This window comes from Euleptes europaea, chromosome 8, assembly GCF_029931775.1.
Source record: "Euleptes europaea isolate rEulEur1 chromosome 8, rEulEur1.hap1, whole genome shotgun sequence".
In the NCBI taxonomy this organism is placed as follows: Eukaryota; Metazoa; Chordata; class Lepidosauria; order Squamata; family Sphaerodactylidae; genus Euleptes; species Euleptes europaea.
In genome coordinates, this window is record NC_079319.1 from 48451 (window position 1) to 64281 (window position 15831).

General features: G+C 53.0%; 2 protein-coding genes across 2 annotated transcripts; one reads left to right on the top strand and one right to left on the bottom strand.

Moving 5' to 3' along the window:
* Window positions 1–244: 244 nt before the first annotated feature.
* Window positions 245–10787, bottom strand: LOC130481783 (caskin-1-like). Its single transcript, XM_056854564.1, is given in 5 exon segments — window positions 245–341; window positions 1199–1223; window positions 1226–1588; window positions 1975–2370; window positions 8942–10787. Coding segments are annotated over 5 exon segments (2727 nt in total).
* Window positions 10788–13742: 2955 nt separating this feature from the next.
* CCDC166 (coiled-coil domain containing 166) lies at window positions 13743–14732 on the top strand. The gene has a single exon (XM_056854565.1). The coding sequence runs from the start codon at window positions 13743–13745 to the stop codon at window positions 14730–14732; it is 990 nt and encodes a 329-aa protein (XP_056710543.1).
* The last annotated feature ends 1099 nt before the right edge of the window (window positions 14733–15831 follow it).

Sequence of the window (15831 nt, forward strand, 5' to 3'; positions counted from 1 at the left end):
GAGGGAATTCCCTTTCGTTGGTTGTGTTTTGCTTTGGCAAAACTGTTCCCAAGGAAAGCCTTTCCCAAGCACCTCCCATTTGTTTCAGCACAATCCTGAGGTAATCTTATCTTCTTTGTGCAAACCCTCAAAAGACGGCGGGTGAAGGGGGAGTTTGGGGGCATGGGACGATACTCGTGGAGGCGACCTGTGCCCTTGGTGCCCTTGGCAGATCCTGAGGTTGGCCCGGGTGGTTCTCCGGCTCTCATTCCAACATGGCATCCAGCTGGTCCGCGAGGTCGTCGAACATGCTGCCGATGTCGTCCAGGATGCTGACTGTGCTCTTGGATTCCGCGGCGGAGCTGAGGGGGGACAGAGGCCGGAGGGGGAGTGATGAGACGGATGCCGGCTCTGCCCTCCCTCTCCCCCCACCCCCCCAGGCATTTCCCACTATTCCTCTGAGACCACGTTGGCATATGCCTTCCCCAAGCCCTCGAAGACAACCCAGAAACTGCAACTGGCCCAGCGTGCGGTGGCCCATTTTGGGCCAGCCGCCGGGAACAGACGTGGCCCATTTGGAAACAGCTGCCAGTCTCCGTTTCAGAATCCAATTCAAGGTACAACAGTTACGACCCTTGAAACTCTTCACGGCCTGGGACTCGCATAACGGGAAGGACCAGCTCCTTCCCTGTGTGCCTGTGTGCCGACTGCGGTCATCAGGCAGCCATCTGCTGCTGATCCCCACCACTTAGGGTAGCCTGCCTGCCACGGGCCAGAGCCCGGGGCCTTTTCCATCATGCCCCCAACTCTGTGGGATGGGCCCCCTGAAGCAGTGAGAGGGCTCCCCCCTTCCTTGGAGATCTTCAGGAGGCGCTGCTAGACCTGCATGTTTGGCAGGGCTTTGGAGCTTAGAATCGACAGGCGTCTTTTAAGTTGCGGGGGGATTGCTATTTTCATTTTTGGCCTTAACAGAAAATGTTTTTAAACTATTATTGTCAGTCATCTTGAACCATGAGGAAAGGTGGGATATTAATGTTTTAGTCGACAAATATAAATCAATAAATCCCCGTCGGGTACAAGAGACTGAAGATCCCACCCTGATGCCTCCGTCTGGTGACACACACACAGAGGGTGCTCCCGGGGTCCCCGCCCTGGCCCTCCCCTGCCCAACTGAACCCAGCCCCAGCCCCCAGCCCCCACCCCCTCTGGCAATCCTTACACTGATGCCTGCCCATCCTCCTGATCTTCTCCTCCACAGCTTGCAGGGCCGCCACAAGCGAGGCGCTCGTCTCCTCCAGTTTCTGGTGGGCGCTCTCCGCACTGACGCTCTCCGCCGAAGGCCCAGCCATGGAAGAGCGCGGCGGCTTGACCGGCACTGTCTGAGACGCCACCCCGCCGGGAGAGAGGGGCTTGGCTGGGCTGGAGCAGAGCGAGGGGGGTGTGCTTGACGGCTTGATGGTGGGCACCAGCTGCTTGGCAGGCGACGGTGCGGGCGTGGAGCTGGCACTTGCCGACTGGAGGGCAGCGTGGACCTTCGGCTTGGGGGCGGTCGGGGGAGGCGTGGGCTTGGGGGAGATTGGAGGTGGGGTGCCGTGGACCCGCTTCACTTCTGCAACAGAGAGGACAGCATCAGCACCTACCCATTTCTGGGGGTGCCGCAGCTGCATAGAGACGTGGCATATATGCCACCTATTCCCAATTTCCTTCCCCTCTTCTCCATGCTACCCCTGACATCCCAGAAGGCTTGTGAGCCCCTTGCTTATGTATGGACATGTGGTTACAGGGACGGACCCCCCCCTCCCCACCTTAGGCATAAGGACCTGGGATAGCTGGCTGTGCCTGCCGACCCTGCAGGAAGCGGAGGTATACACAGGGATCACCGGGGCTACAGGAAGAAGCAACCAAGCAGAGCACTGTCCTGGAAAGATCTGTGGCTTCTGCCTGCCTGTGAGCTACCTGCCAAGATGACAGCTTTCTCCAGCAGTGCACACTTACCTGGACTGCCAGGGCCAGGAATTGGGGCCTTTTTGGAGGTGGGCGTGGGGGGCCCAGAGGCTTTCTGGGGTAGGACAGGCTTAGGAGATACTGGTGGCTTGGCCGGTTTCTTGGGCTCGCCTTCCACGGGGAGCTGCGTCGAAACACGGTCAGATTTCTCCTGCGAGGCTCCCGTGCTGCTCGTGTCAGAGGCCAGGCGGCGCTTGACGGTGGCCGTGCCGTTCTGATACACCGACAACGGTGCCGGTTCCTGCTCCTTGTCTTTCAACTTCGGCCGCCTCTTGACCGTGTCGGACTCTGTGAGGAGGAACTTGATGCCGTCCTGTTGGCTTTGCTTGGCCCGGATCCTCCTCTTCAGGGTGGCACTGGCCTCCACCTTGGTGAGGTCACGGTGGGTGTCAGGCTGCTATCTCGGTTTCGTTATTGCCTCTGTCTCTGCGCTGTATTGTCTGCCCCCCAAGGTCGCATACCTAGGCCTGGGAACTCAGCTCCTGGGAAACTGTATTCAGCCTGTGCGTGTAATCTCCCGCCTTTCCTGCCTTATAATATCTCCCAGCTAGTGAGCCTCTCATAGCTGTCATTTTATTCGTTTGCACTGTATGCCTATTTGACCAGTAAAAGCCATCTGTTTGGACTCTATATGACTTTGTGGTGATTTCTGGTTCTGTGGGCCAAGGGCTGACATTATGACAGCTATCCCTTCTCTTCACCATTCTACTAGCCAGGCTGGAGCCCAGGGGGGTTCGCCTGCCACTTGGATGGGAGCTGTGCAGCTCTCCAGGTGATCTACACCCTGGAGCCCTTCTCTGAGGATCCTACTCTGTTACAAGACTTAATCGCTGAACTTTTCCGGACGACCCGAGAGGTTTGCCGCTTGAGGGGACTGGTACAGGAACAGTGGCAATCTCTTAAAGGACGTCTCTGGATGTTAACGTCGGAGGATACTGATGCTCGTCTAGATCTTCAGGACTTGGATCAATTACTGGACGATGCCCGATTGGCGACTGAGGATTTACAAATATTAACTGGACTTTTGGATAATCTTATTTCTCGAGAAACTCTTTCTACCATGGCGGGAGCCCCGCCGGAGGGTTTTTCCCTGATCCCGGATGCAGCCAGCTGTCAGGCTGAGGCCAAGCGAGTCGCTATTAGCACCGCTCTTCTCCTTGTGGAATGTACAAAGGACACCCCGGTAGCCACCTTGGCTCAAGTTTTGACCTCGACTTTTGGAGCCGAGGCACCCGCACTGGCGGTTCGAGTACAACCTCTGCTGGGCGGGGAACCCGACCCCCTACTCGCACTCCTGGAAACAGAACTTTTGCCGCGCATTACGGCAGAGACTGCCCTAAGACTTGAGAACGCCAAAGTTCTTGCGGATCAGCAAGCCGCCGAAGCGGCTAAGGTCGCAAGAGAGAGAGAGGCTGCAGAAGCAGCCAGGGCGGCTGCAGCAAGGATTAGGAATCTGGCGAACGTGGACACGCGCCCCAAAGACAATGTACTAGGGCTATCGGGTCTGTCTTATTCCCCGGCGTTTGTCCCGTCGCGCGCGACCCAACGCGCACGCCGTTTGGCTGACCGACGTCGAGACTCAGGAGAGTCTGAAGACGAGGATTTATATGGGGATAGCTCTCAATGGGCCACAAGCTTCCGGACCAGTAAGCCTCATCTTACTGGTGGCCCAAGTGAGGAGGTTCATCTCTTACGAGCCCAGAATCGGGAGCTCTCCGACCGTGTTGATCAACTCCAGGAAGTAATGGAACTTATGCTTCAAGAGAACAGGCAATTACAACAAACCCTGATAGCTCAGAGACAGCCCATTCCGATACCGGGTCAGGGGGTACCCGTACAGCCACCCGCTAATGTGCCTGCCCCACCCTTGCCTCCTGGAGCTCCCGTTGCTCCTCCGCCCGGACCACCCGTGCAACCACCCGCTAATGTGCCTGCTCCACCCTTGCCTCCTGGAGCTCCTGTTGCTCCTCCGCCCGGACCACCCGTGCAACCGGGTCAACCTGCGCCCGGCCCTTGGAAGCAACTCAAATTGAGGACTACGTATGACGGATCTCTCGAGACTTTGCCTTGTTTCTTGCATCAAGTGGACAGTTATATGCGAGAACAAGGACAACTTTTCCCCACGGAAGACAGCCGGGTGCGTTACGTAGCTTCCCTTCTGACAGGTAAAGCGGCTGACTGGATGGTCCTCCAGTTTGACACCCGCTCTCGTGCTATTCGTTCCCTCAACAACTTCATGACTGCCCTAAGAAGGAGGTTTGAGGACCCCTTCCTGGGGGAAAGAGCCAAAACGGAACTCTTACAATTAAAACAAGGCTCTGCTACAGTTCGAGAATTTGCCGATGAATTTCAACGACTGGCAAGTAAAATTGTAGGTTGGCCCGAGACCACCCTGATCCATCATTTCAGGGAAGCCTTGCATCCTGACATTCTGAACTGGTCTTACATGCGAGGCGATCCCGATACCCTCGAAGACTGGATCCTATTAGCCGAGGAAGTGGAAAGCCGCCGACGCTTCATTTCTCTCGTCCGTCAAAAGCACAAGGAAAAAGGCACCCAAAAGCCTCAACCCAAGGCACCACTGCTCGTCCCACGAAATCCCCCACGTCCGCCCCAGGAACGTGAAGCCCGATTTCAGAGGGGTGCCTGTCTTACTTGCGGAGAAATGGGCCACTTTGCAGCCGTTTGCCCACGCCGCCAGGAAATATTTCGTCCCAGCACGACAACCCGCGCCCGAGGTCGTCCATCACGCAGAGGCACCGCGGCCACCCGCAGCGCAGCTCCGGGAAGACCCACACCCTCTGCACTCCATGCCGGGGACCCAGCCTCCCTGCCTACTACCAACGACCCCGCCGGGTCTCGGATTACAAGTGCCCCATTGGGGGACGACTTTCCCTCTTCGGATGAGGAAAATCCTTGGATTTCTCCGGCCTTAAACCTGGAATCTCCCCTCGACTTGTCAAAAAACGGCTCCGGTCTGTGGTGAATGGAGCGTCTCCACAGACCTCTCAGGATCTTCCTATCAAACCGAATGCTCCTACCAAAATCAAAGAAGTGGACTCCACCGTCTACGTGGATGCAGTTTTACAGCAACTTAACGGTGGCCCACAAATCCCCGTCAAAGCACTAATTGACTCCGGTTGCTGTCGCACTCTCATAAGCGAAACCACTTTTGCTGCACTCAGAGCCGACTCTGAGGCTTTACCCGCCCCCGTCCAATTTGCCCAAATGGACGGAAGCCATTTCCAGGGGGGTCCAGTTGATCACCGCACCATAGGGGTGGCAATGGGAATTGGTTCCCACTGGGAACAAATAGACTTCACTATAGCCCCTATCCGATTTGAAGTGGTCTTGGGAATTAACTGGATTAAAGGACATAGTCCCAGTATTGATTGGGACACAAACACTATCTCCTTCGCTAGTCCCACCTGCGACCAGCATCGGCAAAACTTTGCTCTGCTATATCCGCCCGTTCCAGCATTAACCTCTACTGCCCCAGCACCACCGGCTCTACCCGCTGTATACCGGGACTTTGAAGATGTCTTCGACCTTAGGGAATGTGATGCCTTACCCCCCCACCGGGCCTCAGACTGTGCGATTGAAGTGGTAAAGGACTGCACATTAACCAAGAGTAAGATTTACCCTATGAGCGCTTCCGAGCGCACTGTCCTCCGGGACTTTTTGGACAAAAACCTCGCCAGAGGGTTCATTCGCCCTTCGAATGCCCCAAACTCGGCCCCCGCGTTTTTCGTCCGGAAAAAAGAGGGCGACCTTCGCCTGTGCATTGACTTCAGAAAGCTCAATGCGGTTACCCAGACCAACGCCTATCCTATCCCATTAATATCCGATATTTTGGGACAATTACAGGAAGGCCGTGTGTTCTCTAAATTAGACTTGGTGGAAGCTTACTACCGAGTCCGTATCCGCGAAGGGGATGAGCACCTCACTGCCTTCTCTAGCTGTTTCGGAATGTATGAATTCCTTGTGATGCCATTCGGATTAAAAGGGGCCCCGGGGGTCTTCATGCAACTCATCAATGAAATCCTACATGACCTTCTATATCGTGGGGTGGTGGTCTACTTAGATGACATTCTCATTTATTCGAAAACTATGGACGAGCATGTGGCTCTGGTCAGGGAAGTTCTGCAACGCCTGCGTAACCATCAACTTTTCGCAAAACTAGCTAAGTGCGAATTTCACCAAAGCAAACTCACGTTTTTGGGATACATCATCTCCCACCAAGGTCTTCGCATGGACCCCGCCAAAGTCCAAGCCGTCCTCGATTGGACTCCCCCCACCAACCGGAAGCAAGTACAACAATTTCTGGGATTTGCAAACTTCTATCGAGGATTCATCCCTAACTTCGCCCAGGTGGCTCTACCCATTACGGACCTACTGAAAACTAAGGGAAAAGTAAGCTCGGCTGCCTTGCCCTCCGCAAAAATCCTATGGACTGAGCAATGCCAAGCCGCCTTTCTGGCCCTCAAACGCCTCTTCACTTCGGAGCCGGTGCTACAGCACCCAGACCCAAATCAAATGTTCATTGTGCAAGTCGATGCTTCCGATGTAGCCATGGGAGGGGCTCTCCTCCAGCAAGGACCGGATGGTCTTCTTCACCCTTGCGCTTACTTTTCAAAAAAATTTGCGCACGCTCAATTAAACTGGCCCATCTGGGAGAAAGAGGCCTCAGCAGTTCATCATGCACTGACTCTATGGCGACAATTCTTGGAAGGGTCTAAAGTCCCCTTTGAGGTTTGGACCGATCACAAAAATCTAGCTGCCCTCACGGGGTCCCATAAGCTATCGGAGAAACAACAACGGTGGGCGGAGTTCTTTGCGCAGTTCCGTTTCACCCTGAAGCACGTCCCTGGGAAGCAGAACATTCTTGCGGATGCCCTCTCCCGTTTACCACAATATCCGGTAAAACTCGAAAGACCCACCAACTCTCTGTTCACCCCTATGCAACGTGGGGCTCTACCTATGCTGGCTGTGCAAACTCGATCCCAGCATCAGCACACCTTACCCAACGTACAAGCTCCGCCAGCCCAATCGGCTGCCCAGCCGCCACCGCAACAAACCGGAGTTCCTGCCCTTCCTACCCCTCCGACCGCCCAGCCGCCTGCAGTCTGCGCGCCGCCACACGTAAGCACTAGCCCCATAACTGTTTCTAAGATCTCCATGGCCGACGGGGGAGCCCCCTCCAAAATCCCCATCTCCGAGTCCTTTTTAACTGTCCTTCGGGACCAGTGCCTTTTAGAACGTTCCGCTCATACCCTACCTCCTGGTGTTTTGGAACAAGGAGGATCCTGGTACAAGGACTCGAAATTGTATGTCCCCAAGGCTCTCCGGAAGGACGTTTTACATTTAGCCCATGGAGCCAAAACAGCTGGGCACTTTGGGTTTCTGAAAACCCTTCACTTATTGCGCAGACAGTTCTGGTGGGGGGGAATGCGTTCCGACATTGACTCCTTCATCCGCAGCTGTCCCGTTTGTGCCACTGCGAAACGATCGCAGGGCAAACCCCCGGGACTGCTACAACCTCTTGAAACGCCCAGCAAACCTTGGGAAGTGATTGCTATGGACTTCATGACTGATCTCCCTCTCAGTGGGGGTAAAACTGTGTTGTGGGTTGTTACTGATTTGTTTTCTAAGCAAATACATTTGATTCCATGCGCAGGGATCCCCTCTGCTCAGAAACTGGCCCGCCTCTTCGTGACGCATATCTTTCGTTTACATTCGTTTCCGCGTAAGATAATTTGTGACCGCGGAAGTGGTTTCATTTCTAAGTTTTGGAAAGCTTTCCTCAAGTTGGTGGGAGTGGAACAAGGGTTGTCTAGTGCATACCATCCTCAAACTGATGGTCAAACTGAACGTGTCAATGCTGTACTTGAATGTTATTTACGCTGTTATGTTAACTACCACCAGGATAACTGGGTGGAACTGTTACCTTTAGCAGAATATGCCTACAATAATGCCATGCATCAATCCACAGGTTTTAGCCCATTTTTTGCTGTGTATGGACAAGATTTCAGTCCCATCGCTCCTGCAGATGATATAGAGGGGGAGGGGAACCCCGACATTGCCTCCTGGGCACACGCCCTCCGTACCACTTGGCCCTGGCTCGTTAGCAACCTCGACCGGGCCAAACGTAAATACAAAGCGCAAGCTGACAAACATCGCTCCCCCGGGGGTGATCTGCAAGTGGGTACTTTGGTTTACCTTTCCACCAAAAATCTCCGTTCCACCCAACCGTGCCATAAGCTCAGTGCTAAATACATTGGCCCTTTCCCCATCACCCGGGTCATAAACCCTGTCACGGTGGAACTGGCTCTCCCCAAATCCTTGAGGCGTGTGCATCCTGTTTTCCACATTAGCCTCCTCAAACCCCATGTTGCTTCTCCACAGTGGCATCCGGACCCACCTCCTGCGCAACCCATCATGGTGGGGGGGGAGGAACACTTCGAAGTCTCCAAGATCCTTGACTCCCGTGTTCACCATGGCAACCTGCAATATTTGGTCCGTTGGAAACATTTCCCCCCTGCCTATGACGAATGGGTACGCGCACGGGATGTCTCCGCCCCCGACCTCGTCGACGCCTTTCACATTGCTTACCCAGATAGGCCAGCCCCCTTGCGAACTGGGAGGGGGCCTTGAGGGGAGCAGAATGTCAGGCTGCTATCTCGGTTTCGTTATTGCCTCTGTCTCTGCGCTGTATTGTCTGCCCCCCAAGGTCGCATACCTAGGCCTGGGAACTCAGCTCCTGGGAAACTGTATTCAGCCTGTGCGTGTAATCTCCCGCCTTTCCTGCCTTATAATATCTCCCAGCTAGTGAGCCTCTCATAGCTGTCATTTTATTCGTTTGCACTGTATGCCTATTTGACCAGTAAAAGCCATCTGTTTGGACTCTATATGACTTTGTGGTGATTTCTGGTTCTGTGGGCCAAGGGCTGACAGTGGGAGAGCAACGGGGCATCCCCCCCTTCAGCCTTGGCCACCCCCATCTGCCGCGGTCGCTGTCTGATGGTCAGGTTGCCCTCTTCGGCAAAGGGGATGTTCTCGCCAGAACCACTCTGCGGGGAAGCTCCAGCGTGCTCCACTCGCAGCCGCTCGGTGGGGCCGCCATCTGCAGCCGTGTCAGACTTGATGCTATCTGACCGCTCACGGCGGGCAGCTGTAACTAATCCAGTGACGGGGCCGCTGATTGTTCGCCGGCGGTTCACAACCTCGCCGTCTAGCCCAATCGCATCCTTGTGCTTCACTGTGGCCAGCACGGTCGCGATACGAGAGTGTTCTGGACTGGATGGGTGAACAGCAGCACCGGGTTGCAAGTAGTATCCGTCGGAGCCCTTCCCAAGGCCGGGTGGCTTCTGCAGGGCGAGTCCCCGGTCACCACCGCCAATGGACGACATTTCCAACATAGCCGCGATGCTCTTGACGCTTCCAGCGCTGCCCGTATCAATAGTCCCGCCAAAATCACTGGCCCGTCTCTGCTGCTGTTCCGGGGAGGGCTCCGGTCCCTCTTCCCCTTCCTTGGTGAAGTCGTCACCCATGTTAGTGCTGGAGATTGCAGAGCTGGAACGTTTGGGGGGCGGAGGCGGGGGACCCTTCTTCTTTGGCCGTACGGCAAAGGACTGACTGCGATTGACATTCTTATCGTTGCCCGACTGCGCCCACACTGAATGGCTGCGCCCAACTCGCCTCTGTACAGTGGCATAGGGACCGGCGTCCGGCACCAGCAGTTCGTCTCGTTCCTGCTCACTATCTGACATGGCGTAACGGTTCAGGCTGTGAGCCCTCTTCTTTGGCCGGCCGCTTTCCTCCTCGCCGTCTCCAGCCTGAGGCGGCAGGCAGAGCACGGGCACTGAGACAGGCAACACCGGCACAGCTTGTGCCAAGGGTCCTGCCATATGAGCATCTCCCTCCACAGGCTGCGGCATGACATAGGCGAAGCCGCGGTGCGTGGGGGACTGAGGCAGTGAACGGGGAGACATGGGGCGGTCCGACTGCGGCAGCCACTGTGGCGTAGGTTTTACCTTGGCTGTGGCATGTGCCATGCCAAGTGTCTGCGGCGAGGATGGGCGGGGCTTGGTGGGCGTTTGCGGGGGAGTGTAGTGCCCTCCGGATGGGGGAAAAGATTGCCGCGGTTTGCCAGGCACTGGCGGCACGCTCGCCCGCTTGATGCTGTGGCTGTGTCGGAGACTACGCACTTCCTTGGGGAGAGTCGCCGGTCCCTCTTTCCCGTCCTCCGCCAGGTACTCCTGGCTCTTGGAGATGGCCGTGCCGGCGGCTTTGGGTCCATCCCCCAGCAGTTCTTGGGAGCTGCTCATGAGTTTAGCCCGCCCACTCAGACTGTTCTCGTGGGCCAGGCGGGCGGAGTGCTGGAAGGCCGCCCCTTCGCGGAAGTGCCCCACATGATTGACCTGCTTTTCTGCCCCTTCCTCACCAGGGCCCGTCATGGCTGCCTGCAGCTCGTTGCTCAGCTCGCTGTCCTGGAAAGTGGTCATCTTGGGGGACTGACATTCAGCCGTCTCCTGCTGGGGGGACTCAATGGCCACTGTGTCCAGCGACTGAGGTGCCCCCTTCTTCTTCAGGGTCCCAGACTCATACTTGACGTATTCAGCCTTCTGGATCTCAGCCAACTTTTTCACAGCTAACATCAGCTTTTTCTGGTGGCCTAACAGAAGCCGGGAGATAATGGTTTCAGCCCACGAGCACAGAAACAACCCATACAAAACCGTCTTTTTCTTAAGGACAGCAGAAGAGCCCTGCTGGATCAGGGTGGGGGCATCCATCTCGTCCAGCATCCTGTCTCACACAGTGGCCCAACCACGTCCCCATGGCTAGTACCTACTGACAGAGCTATCCTCCGTCATCCTTTTTTTGGATTATAAACTAGTAAACCGCAACAACTATCGGACCATTGCATTAATTTCTCATGCAAGTAAAGTGATGCTCAAAATCTTACAGCAAAGGCTGCTACCATATATGGAATGAGAAATGCCTGATGTTCAAGCTGGTTTCAGAAAAGGAAGAGGCACTAGAGATCATATTGCAAATATACGCTGGTTACTGGAGCGTACGAGAGAATTTCAGAAGAAAATCAGCTTGTGTTTCATAGATTACAGCAAAGCTTTTGACTGTGTGGATCATGAAAAGTTATGGCTGGTTTTAAAGGAAATGGGTGTGCCACTACATCTGATTTTTTTGATGCGCTACCTGGACAAGAGGCCAAATTTAGAACAGAATATGGAGAAACGGAATGGTTTCCAATTGGCAAAGGTGTCAGACAAGGATGTATTTTATCTCCCTATCTCTTCAATCTATATGCAGAACATATAATTAGGAAACAGGATTAGATTTAGATGAAGGTGGAGTGAAAATTGGAGGGAGGAACATTAATAATTTGAGATATGCTGATGACACTACATTATTGGCAGAAAATAGTGAAGATTTGAAACAACTACTGCTGAAAGTTAAAAGAGAAAGTACCAAAGCAGGACTGCAGCTGAACATCAAGAAAACAAAAGTAATGACTACAGGAGAATTACAGAACTTTAAGGTTGACAATGAGGAAATTGAAATTGTTCAAGACTTTCTATTCCTTGGCTCCACCATCAACCAAAAGGGAGACTGCAGCCAAGAAATTAGAAGGAGATTGAGACTGGGAAGGGCAGCCATGAAGGAGCTAGAAAAGATTTTGAAGTGTAAGGATGTGACTCTGGCCACCAAGACTAGATTAATTCATGCCATCATATTCCCTATTACTATGCATGGGTGTGAAAGCTGGACAATGAAGAAAGCTGATAGGAAGAAAATAGATTCCTTTGAAATGTGGTGTTGGAGGAGAGTGTTGCGGATTCCGTGGACTGCCAAAAAAACAAATCAGTGGGTTATAGATCAAATCAAGCCTGAACTGACCCTAGAAGCTAAAATGACTAAACTGAGGCTGTCGTATTTTGGTCACGTCATGAGACGACAAGAGTCACTGGAAAAGACCGTCATGATAGGAAAAGTTGAGGGCAGCAGGAAAAGAGGAAGACCCAACAAGAGATGGATTGACTCAATAAAGGAAGCCACAGCCTTCAATTTGCAAGATCTGAGCAACGCTGTCAGAGATAGGACATTTTGGAGGACTTTCATTCATAGGGTCGCCATGAGTCGGAAACGACTTGACAGCACTTAACACACACACAATGAAGGGCCAGGATCTACCCCTCATTCTCACAGCCAACGGGAAAATTGGGGAGGGGATTTGTACACATCCAATGCAGCCAGGTGCCTCTCAACAAATTCTCTGTCCTCTGGACACCTCTTATCTTGAAAACCCTACAGGGCTACACTACAGTATAAATTGGCTGCAACTTAACAACAACAAAAATAGGGATAGTGTATCGCCGTTTGCAACTCTTTCTCATGTGTTGCTCATGCTTGCAGTTTTTGTTACAGAAAATGAAGGTAATTACACTTTTATATCTATACAGGTGCCAAATAGTTCCGTGCTGAAGGAATACACCTGATAGTGCCACTGCAGCAAGACAGCAGGCCTGACTGAAGAATTCTGCTCTAGCACAGTCAGGGATGGACACTGGAGGGGTGTGAGTGTGAGATTGAGTGGTAACTGCATTCAAAGCAATGGGCTTGGCTCGATGATTCACAACCCGTGATGTCGGCATTCCATTATCACCGTGGACACAGGAGACATTCCAAAGATGCCAGTTGCTTGAAAGGAAACAGCCCCCTTCTCACTTTCCTGTGCATCTTCTCCAGCCTGCTGGGAAGAGGCTGGCTGGCAACTGAGCAGTGGGGAAGTCAGTTGGTGAGAGATCCACAAGGGTGAGGGTTGGGGCAGATGCAAGAACTGAGTGTAGCTCCGTCGACATAGGCAGAGCGTTACTGGGGGCGGGGGGAGGATTTGCTTATTTCATTAATTTACACTAAGGTGCATTCAGTGCTTTTGCAGGGATAAGCCAGTCCCAAATAAAGAGGTATCCAAATGATCTGACAGAAGTTTCCCACTAAGGTTGCTGGACTGAGGTCAATGATTTGGTAAGCTTCTGGAATTGACACAATTTCCTTCCCACCCATATGCTGCAAATGTCAGGCCTTTTAGTTCCCTATCAAACTTGGGAAAGGGAAACATTTTGGACAATGGTCAGAATGACAGTGCAGAAAGACTGGTACAAAATCTGAACACAGGTTAGAGCTCATTTTAACAGCTACTGCAGCAAAGACACTTTCCCACTGTTACATGGTGTTTTGCATGGTAAGAGACCTTTGATATCCTGGCACCAGAGGCAAAATGGCAGTCATTGATGCCTCCCTATGGCCTGTTGGCTGATAAAATCATTTGTATCCAAAACCAAGAGCTTGAGTGATCTGTGCTTGGAGCTTGATGGCTTCAAAACAGTTTTCCATTTCATGGCCACAACACCCCCAACTCCCCCAATAGCCCTCCTGATACCTCCAAATTCCTAACTCTGGAGGTTGCCGGATGCACACAGACCAAGAGACAGGTAGCCCTCAAGATTTAGCGAGGAGGAAAAGGAGGAGCCAGGTGATGCTGCCCTCCTCCTCCTCTTCCACGGCTGCAGGAGCAGTGCTGGCCTGGTTATTCCCCACTCAGGGTAATTTTTATGATGTAATTTTTAGCATCAAAATTTTGAGGATTACCCAAGAACCTCGTGCTACTCATGGTCATTGTGTAACAGCCTATTCTGTTTGATTTTGTCAGCGTCTAAACACTCACCTCTTGGCACAACATGGCACCGAAGAAGAAAAAGGCAAAAGAAAAAAAAAGCAAGGCTGGAAATGTCCCCGTGCCAATATTTGTCAGTGAGCGGGAGCAGTACCTTCAGAAGGAGTTTGCCATCCTGACGGAGCACATTGATACATACACCCAGCGCGTGCAGCACTTCCAGGAGGAAAACGAGTTCCTGGACAAGGAAGCACTGCAGATCCGGGAGAACAGCAAGGCCTACCTCTCTTACTTGAATAGGCGCACCCTCCGATGCCAGACAGCCATTGTTACACTGAATGACCAGAATCGCTCAGACCTCGCACAGGTTCGGAAACAAAAGGAACAGCTGATCTCACAGTACACAGACAAGGAGAAGGAAGTGAAGAGCCAACTGATCGAGATGGAGACCAAGTACTCCCTCATGCACAAAGAAGTGGAAGAGCTGCAGCCCTTCAAAGAACTGCAGTTCGAGCAGCTGACCAGGATCCGTGAGCTGGAGAAGGAGCTTCTAGCCATGAAAATCCAGCATTCGGAGCAAATGCACAAGGTCAAGAGCCAGTTCCTACAGCAGAAGGCTGAATATGAGATGGAGTCTCAGCAGAAAGTCCAAACTCTGGCCAAGCTGGCAGAGAAGGAAGCTGTGCGAAGTCTAATACAGCACACCAAGCAGGTGAAAGCTGAGAACTGGCGACTGCGCCATGAATTGCTGAGCCTTATCAGAAGAGCCGAAGTCTTGAAAGATTTCATGAGCCAGCTGAGAGAACAGCAGCAACAGCTTCTACGGGAGCACCAGTACAGCCAAGACCTTGCGCGCATGCGCCATTGGCTAAGGCAGCGTGGGGCTCGGGTAATTGTCACTCCTGGCAGCAGCTTCAGATGCAGCCCAGCAGCTAGGAACAGGACTCTTTCCCCTCATGACATAAATGCCCAACTGCCCACAGAAAAGGAACTAAGAGCATCCTCCAAGCATTCCTCAGGCAAAGGACAACATGCCGCTGGGTATGATTTTTAAGATCAGCAGCAGTAAGAAGCCTGCCAGCAGGCTGTACAGTCTCTGCAAAAAAGACCAGGGCTGTAAGAAACAGCTCATCACAGGCTCTGAGGTCAGGCAGCCGCCCAAGAGGAGGAAAAAATCTTCCCCAGCAAAGGGGATGGGAGGCTGCCCAGCTCACTCACAACAAGGCTCACCAGGACCTTCCCTCACTAGGGAGACTCACATCTCACATGTTCGGCTTTTTATTGCCTTGATATTAAACATACAAGGATAGGGAAATTTATTAGGAATAAATAAAGGGAAATTATTAACCCAATTATAACTATCTGCTGTCCACCATAACAGAGTGAAATGACAAAGGCCTCAAGCAGATAACCTGGAAAGGGAGGCTATAAATGCACTAAAGAAATTTAAAAAATTAAGTGGGGGGGATGCTAAGCCTCTTCTGGTGGCCTTGCAAGTTTTGATATCCTTTCTTTAGCCAGCAGCAACACAACCACACATAGCAACATCATCACAAGTGCCTGCTGCCACCCCCTACACAGTAGATGCTGACAATCTACAGTCTGAGACCGGAAACAGCAGAGGGAGGTGTGGGAAGTGGAAGGAGAAATGAGGAGGATTCTGCCTTCATTCCCCTCGGATGGGCTGAAAAACTTAGCTTCAGTAGGAGAGGGAGCGTGAGGGTTTGCAGGAAAGTGGGTTGGAGGCTGCAGAAGACCATCCACAGGCCAAGAGTGATGGGGCTGGAGAAGCTAAGGTATCCATGGGGATAAAAGAGAAGACAAGGTGAGTGGACCCAGCCATGGAAGGCTTTGAAGGCTGAGTGGGTTGCACTTAGGGTTGCCAGGTGCCCGGTGGTGGCGGGCAAACCCCCGGCAATTCACCCCTCTGCCCGCCAACCAGATGAGGGTCTGCGGGCAAACATGCACACGTGTAAACACCGCGGCACGTTACTTACGGTTTACAACCAGAAGTGCCGCATCGCAAGAGGCTCTTTACCACTCAGAGTGTGAGTGGTACAAGGCTCCTCATGAGGCGGCACTTCCAGTTTACAACAACAGAGGATTGTCACATGGTCAAGAGGTGGATGGTTTTGGCAGCTGATTGCTGGCTA

Coding starts and splice junctions, on each gene's coding strand:
- CCDC166 (XM_056854565.1), top strand. CDS start 13,743: ATGGCACCGAAGAAGAAAAAGGCAAAAGAAAAAAAAAGCAAGGCTGGA.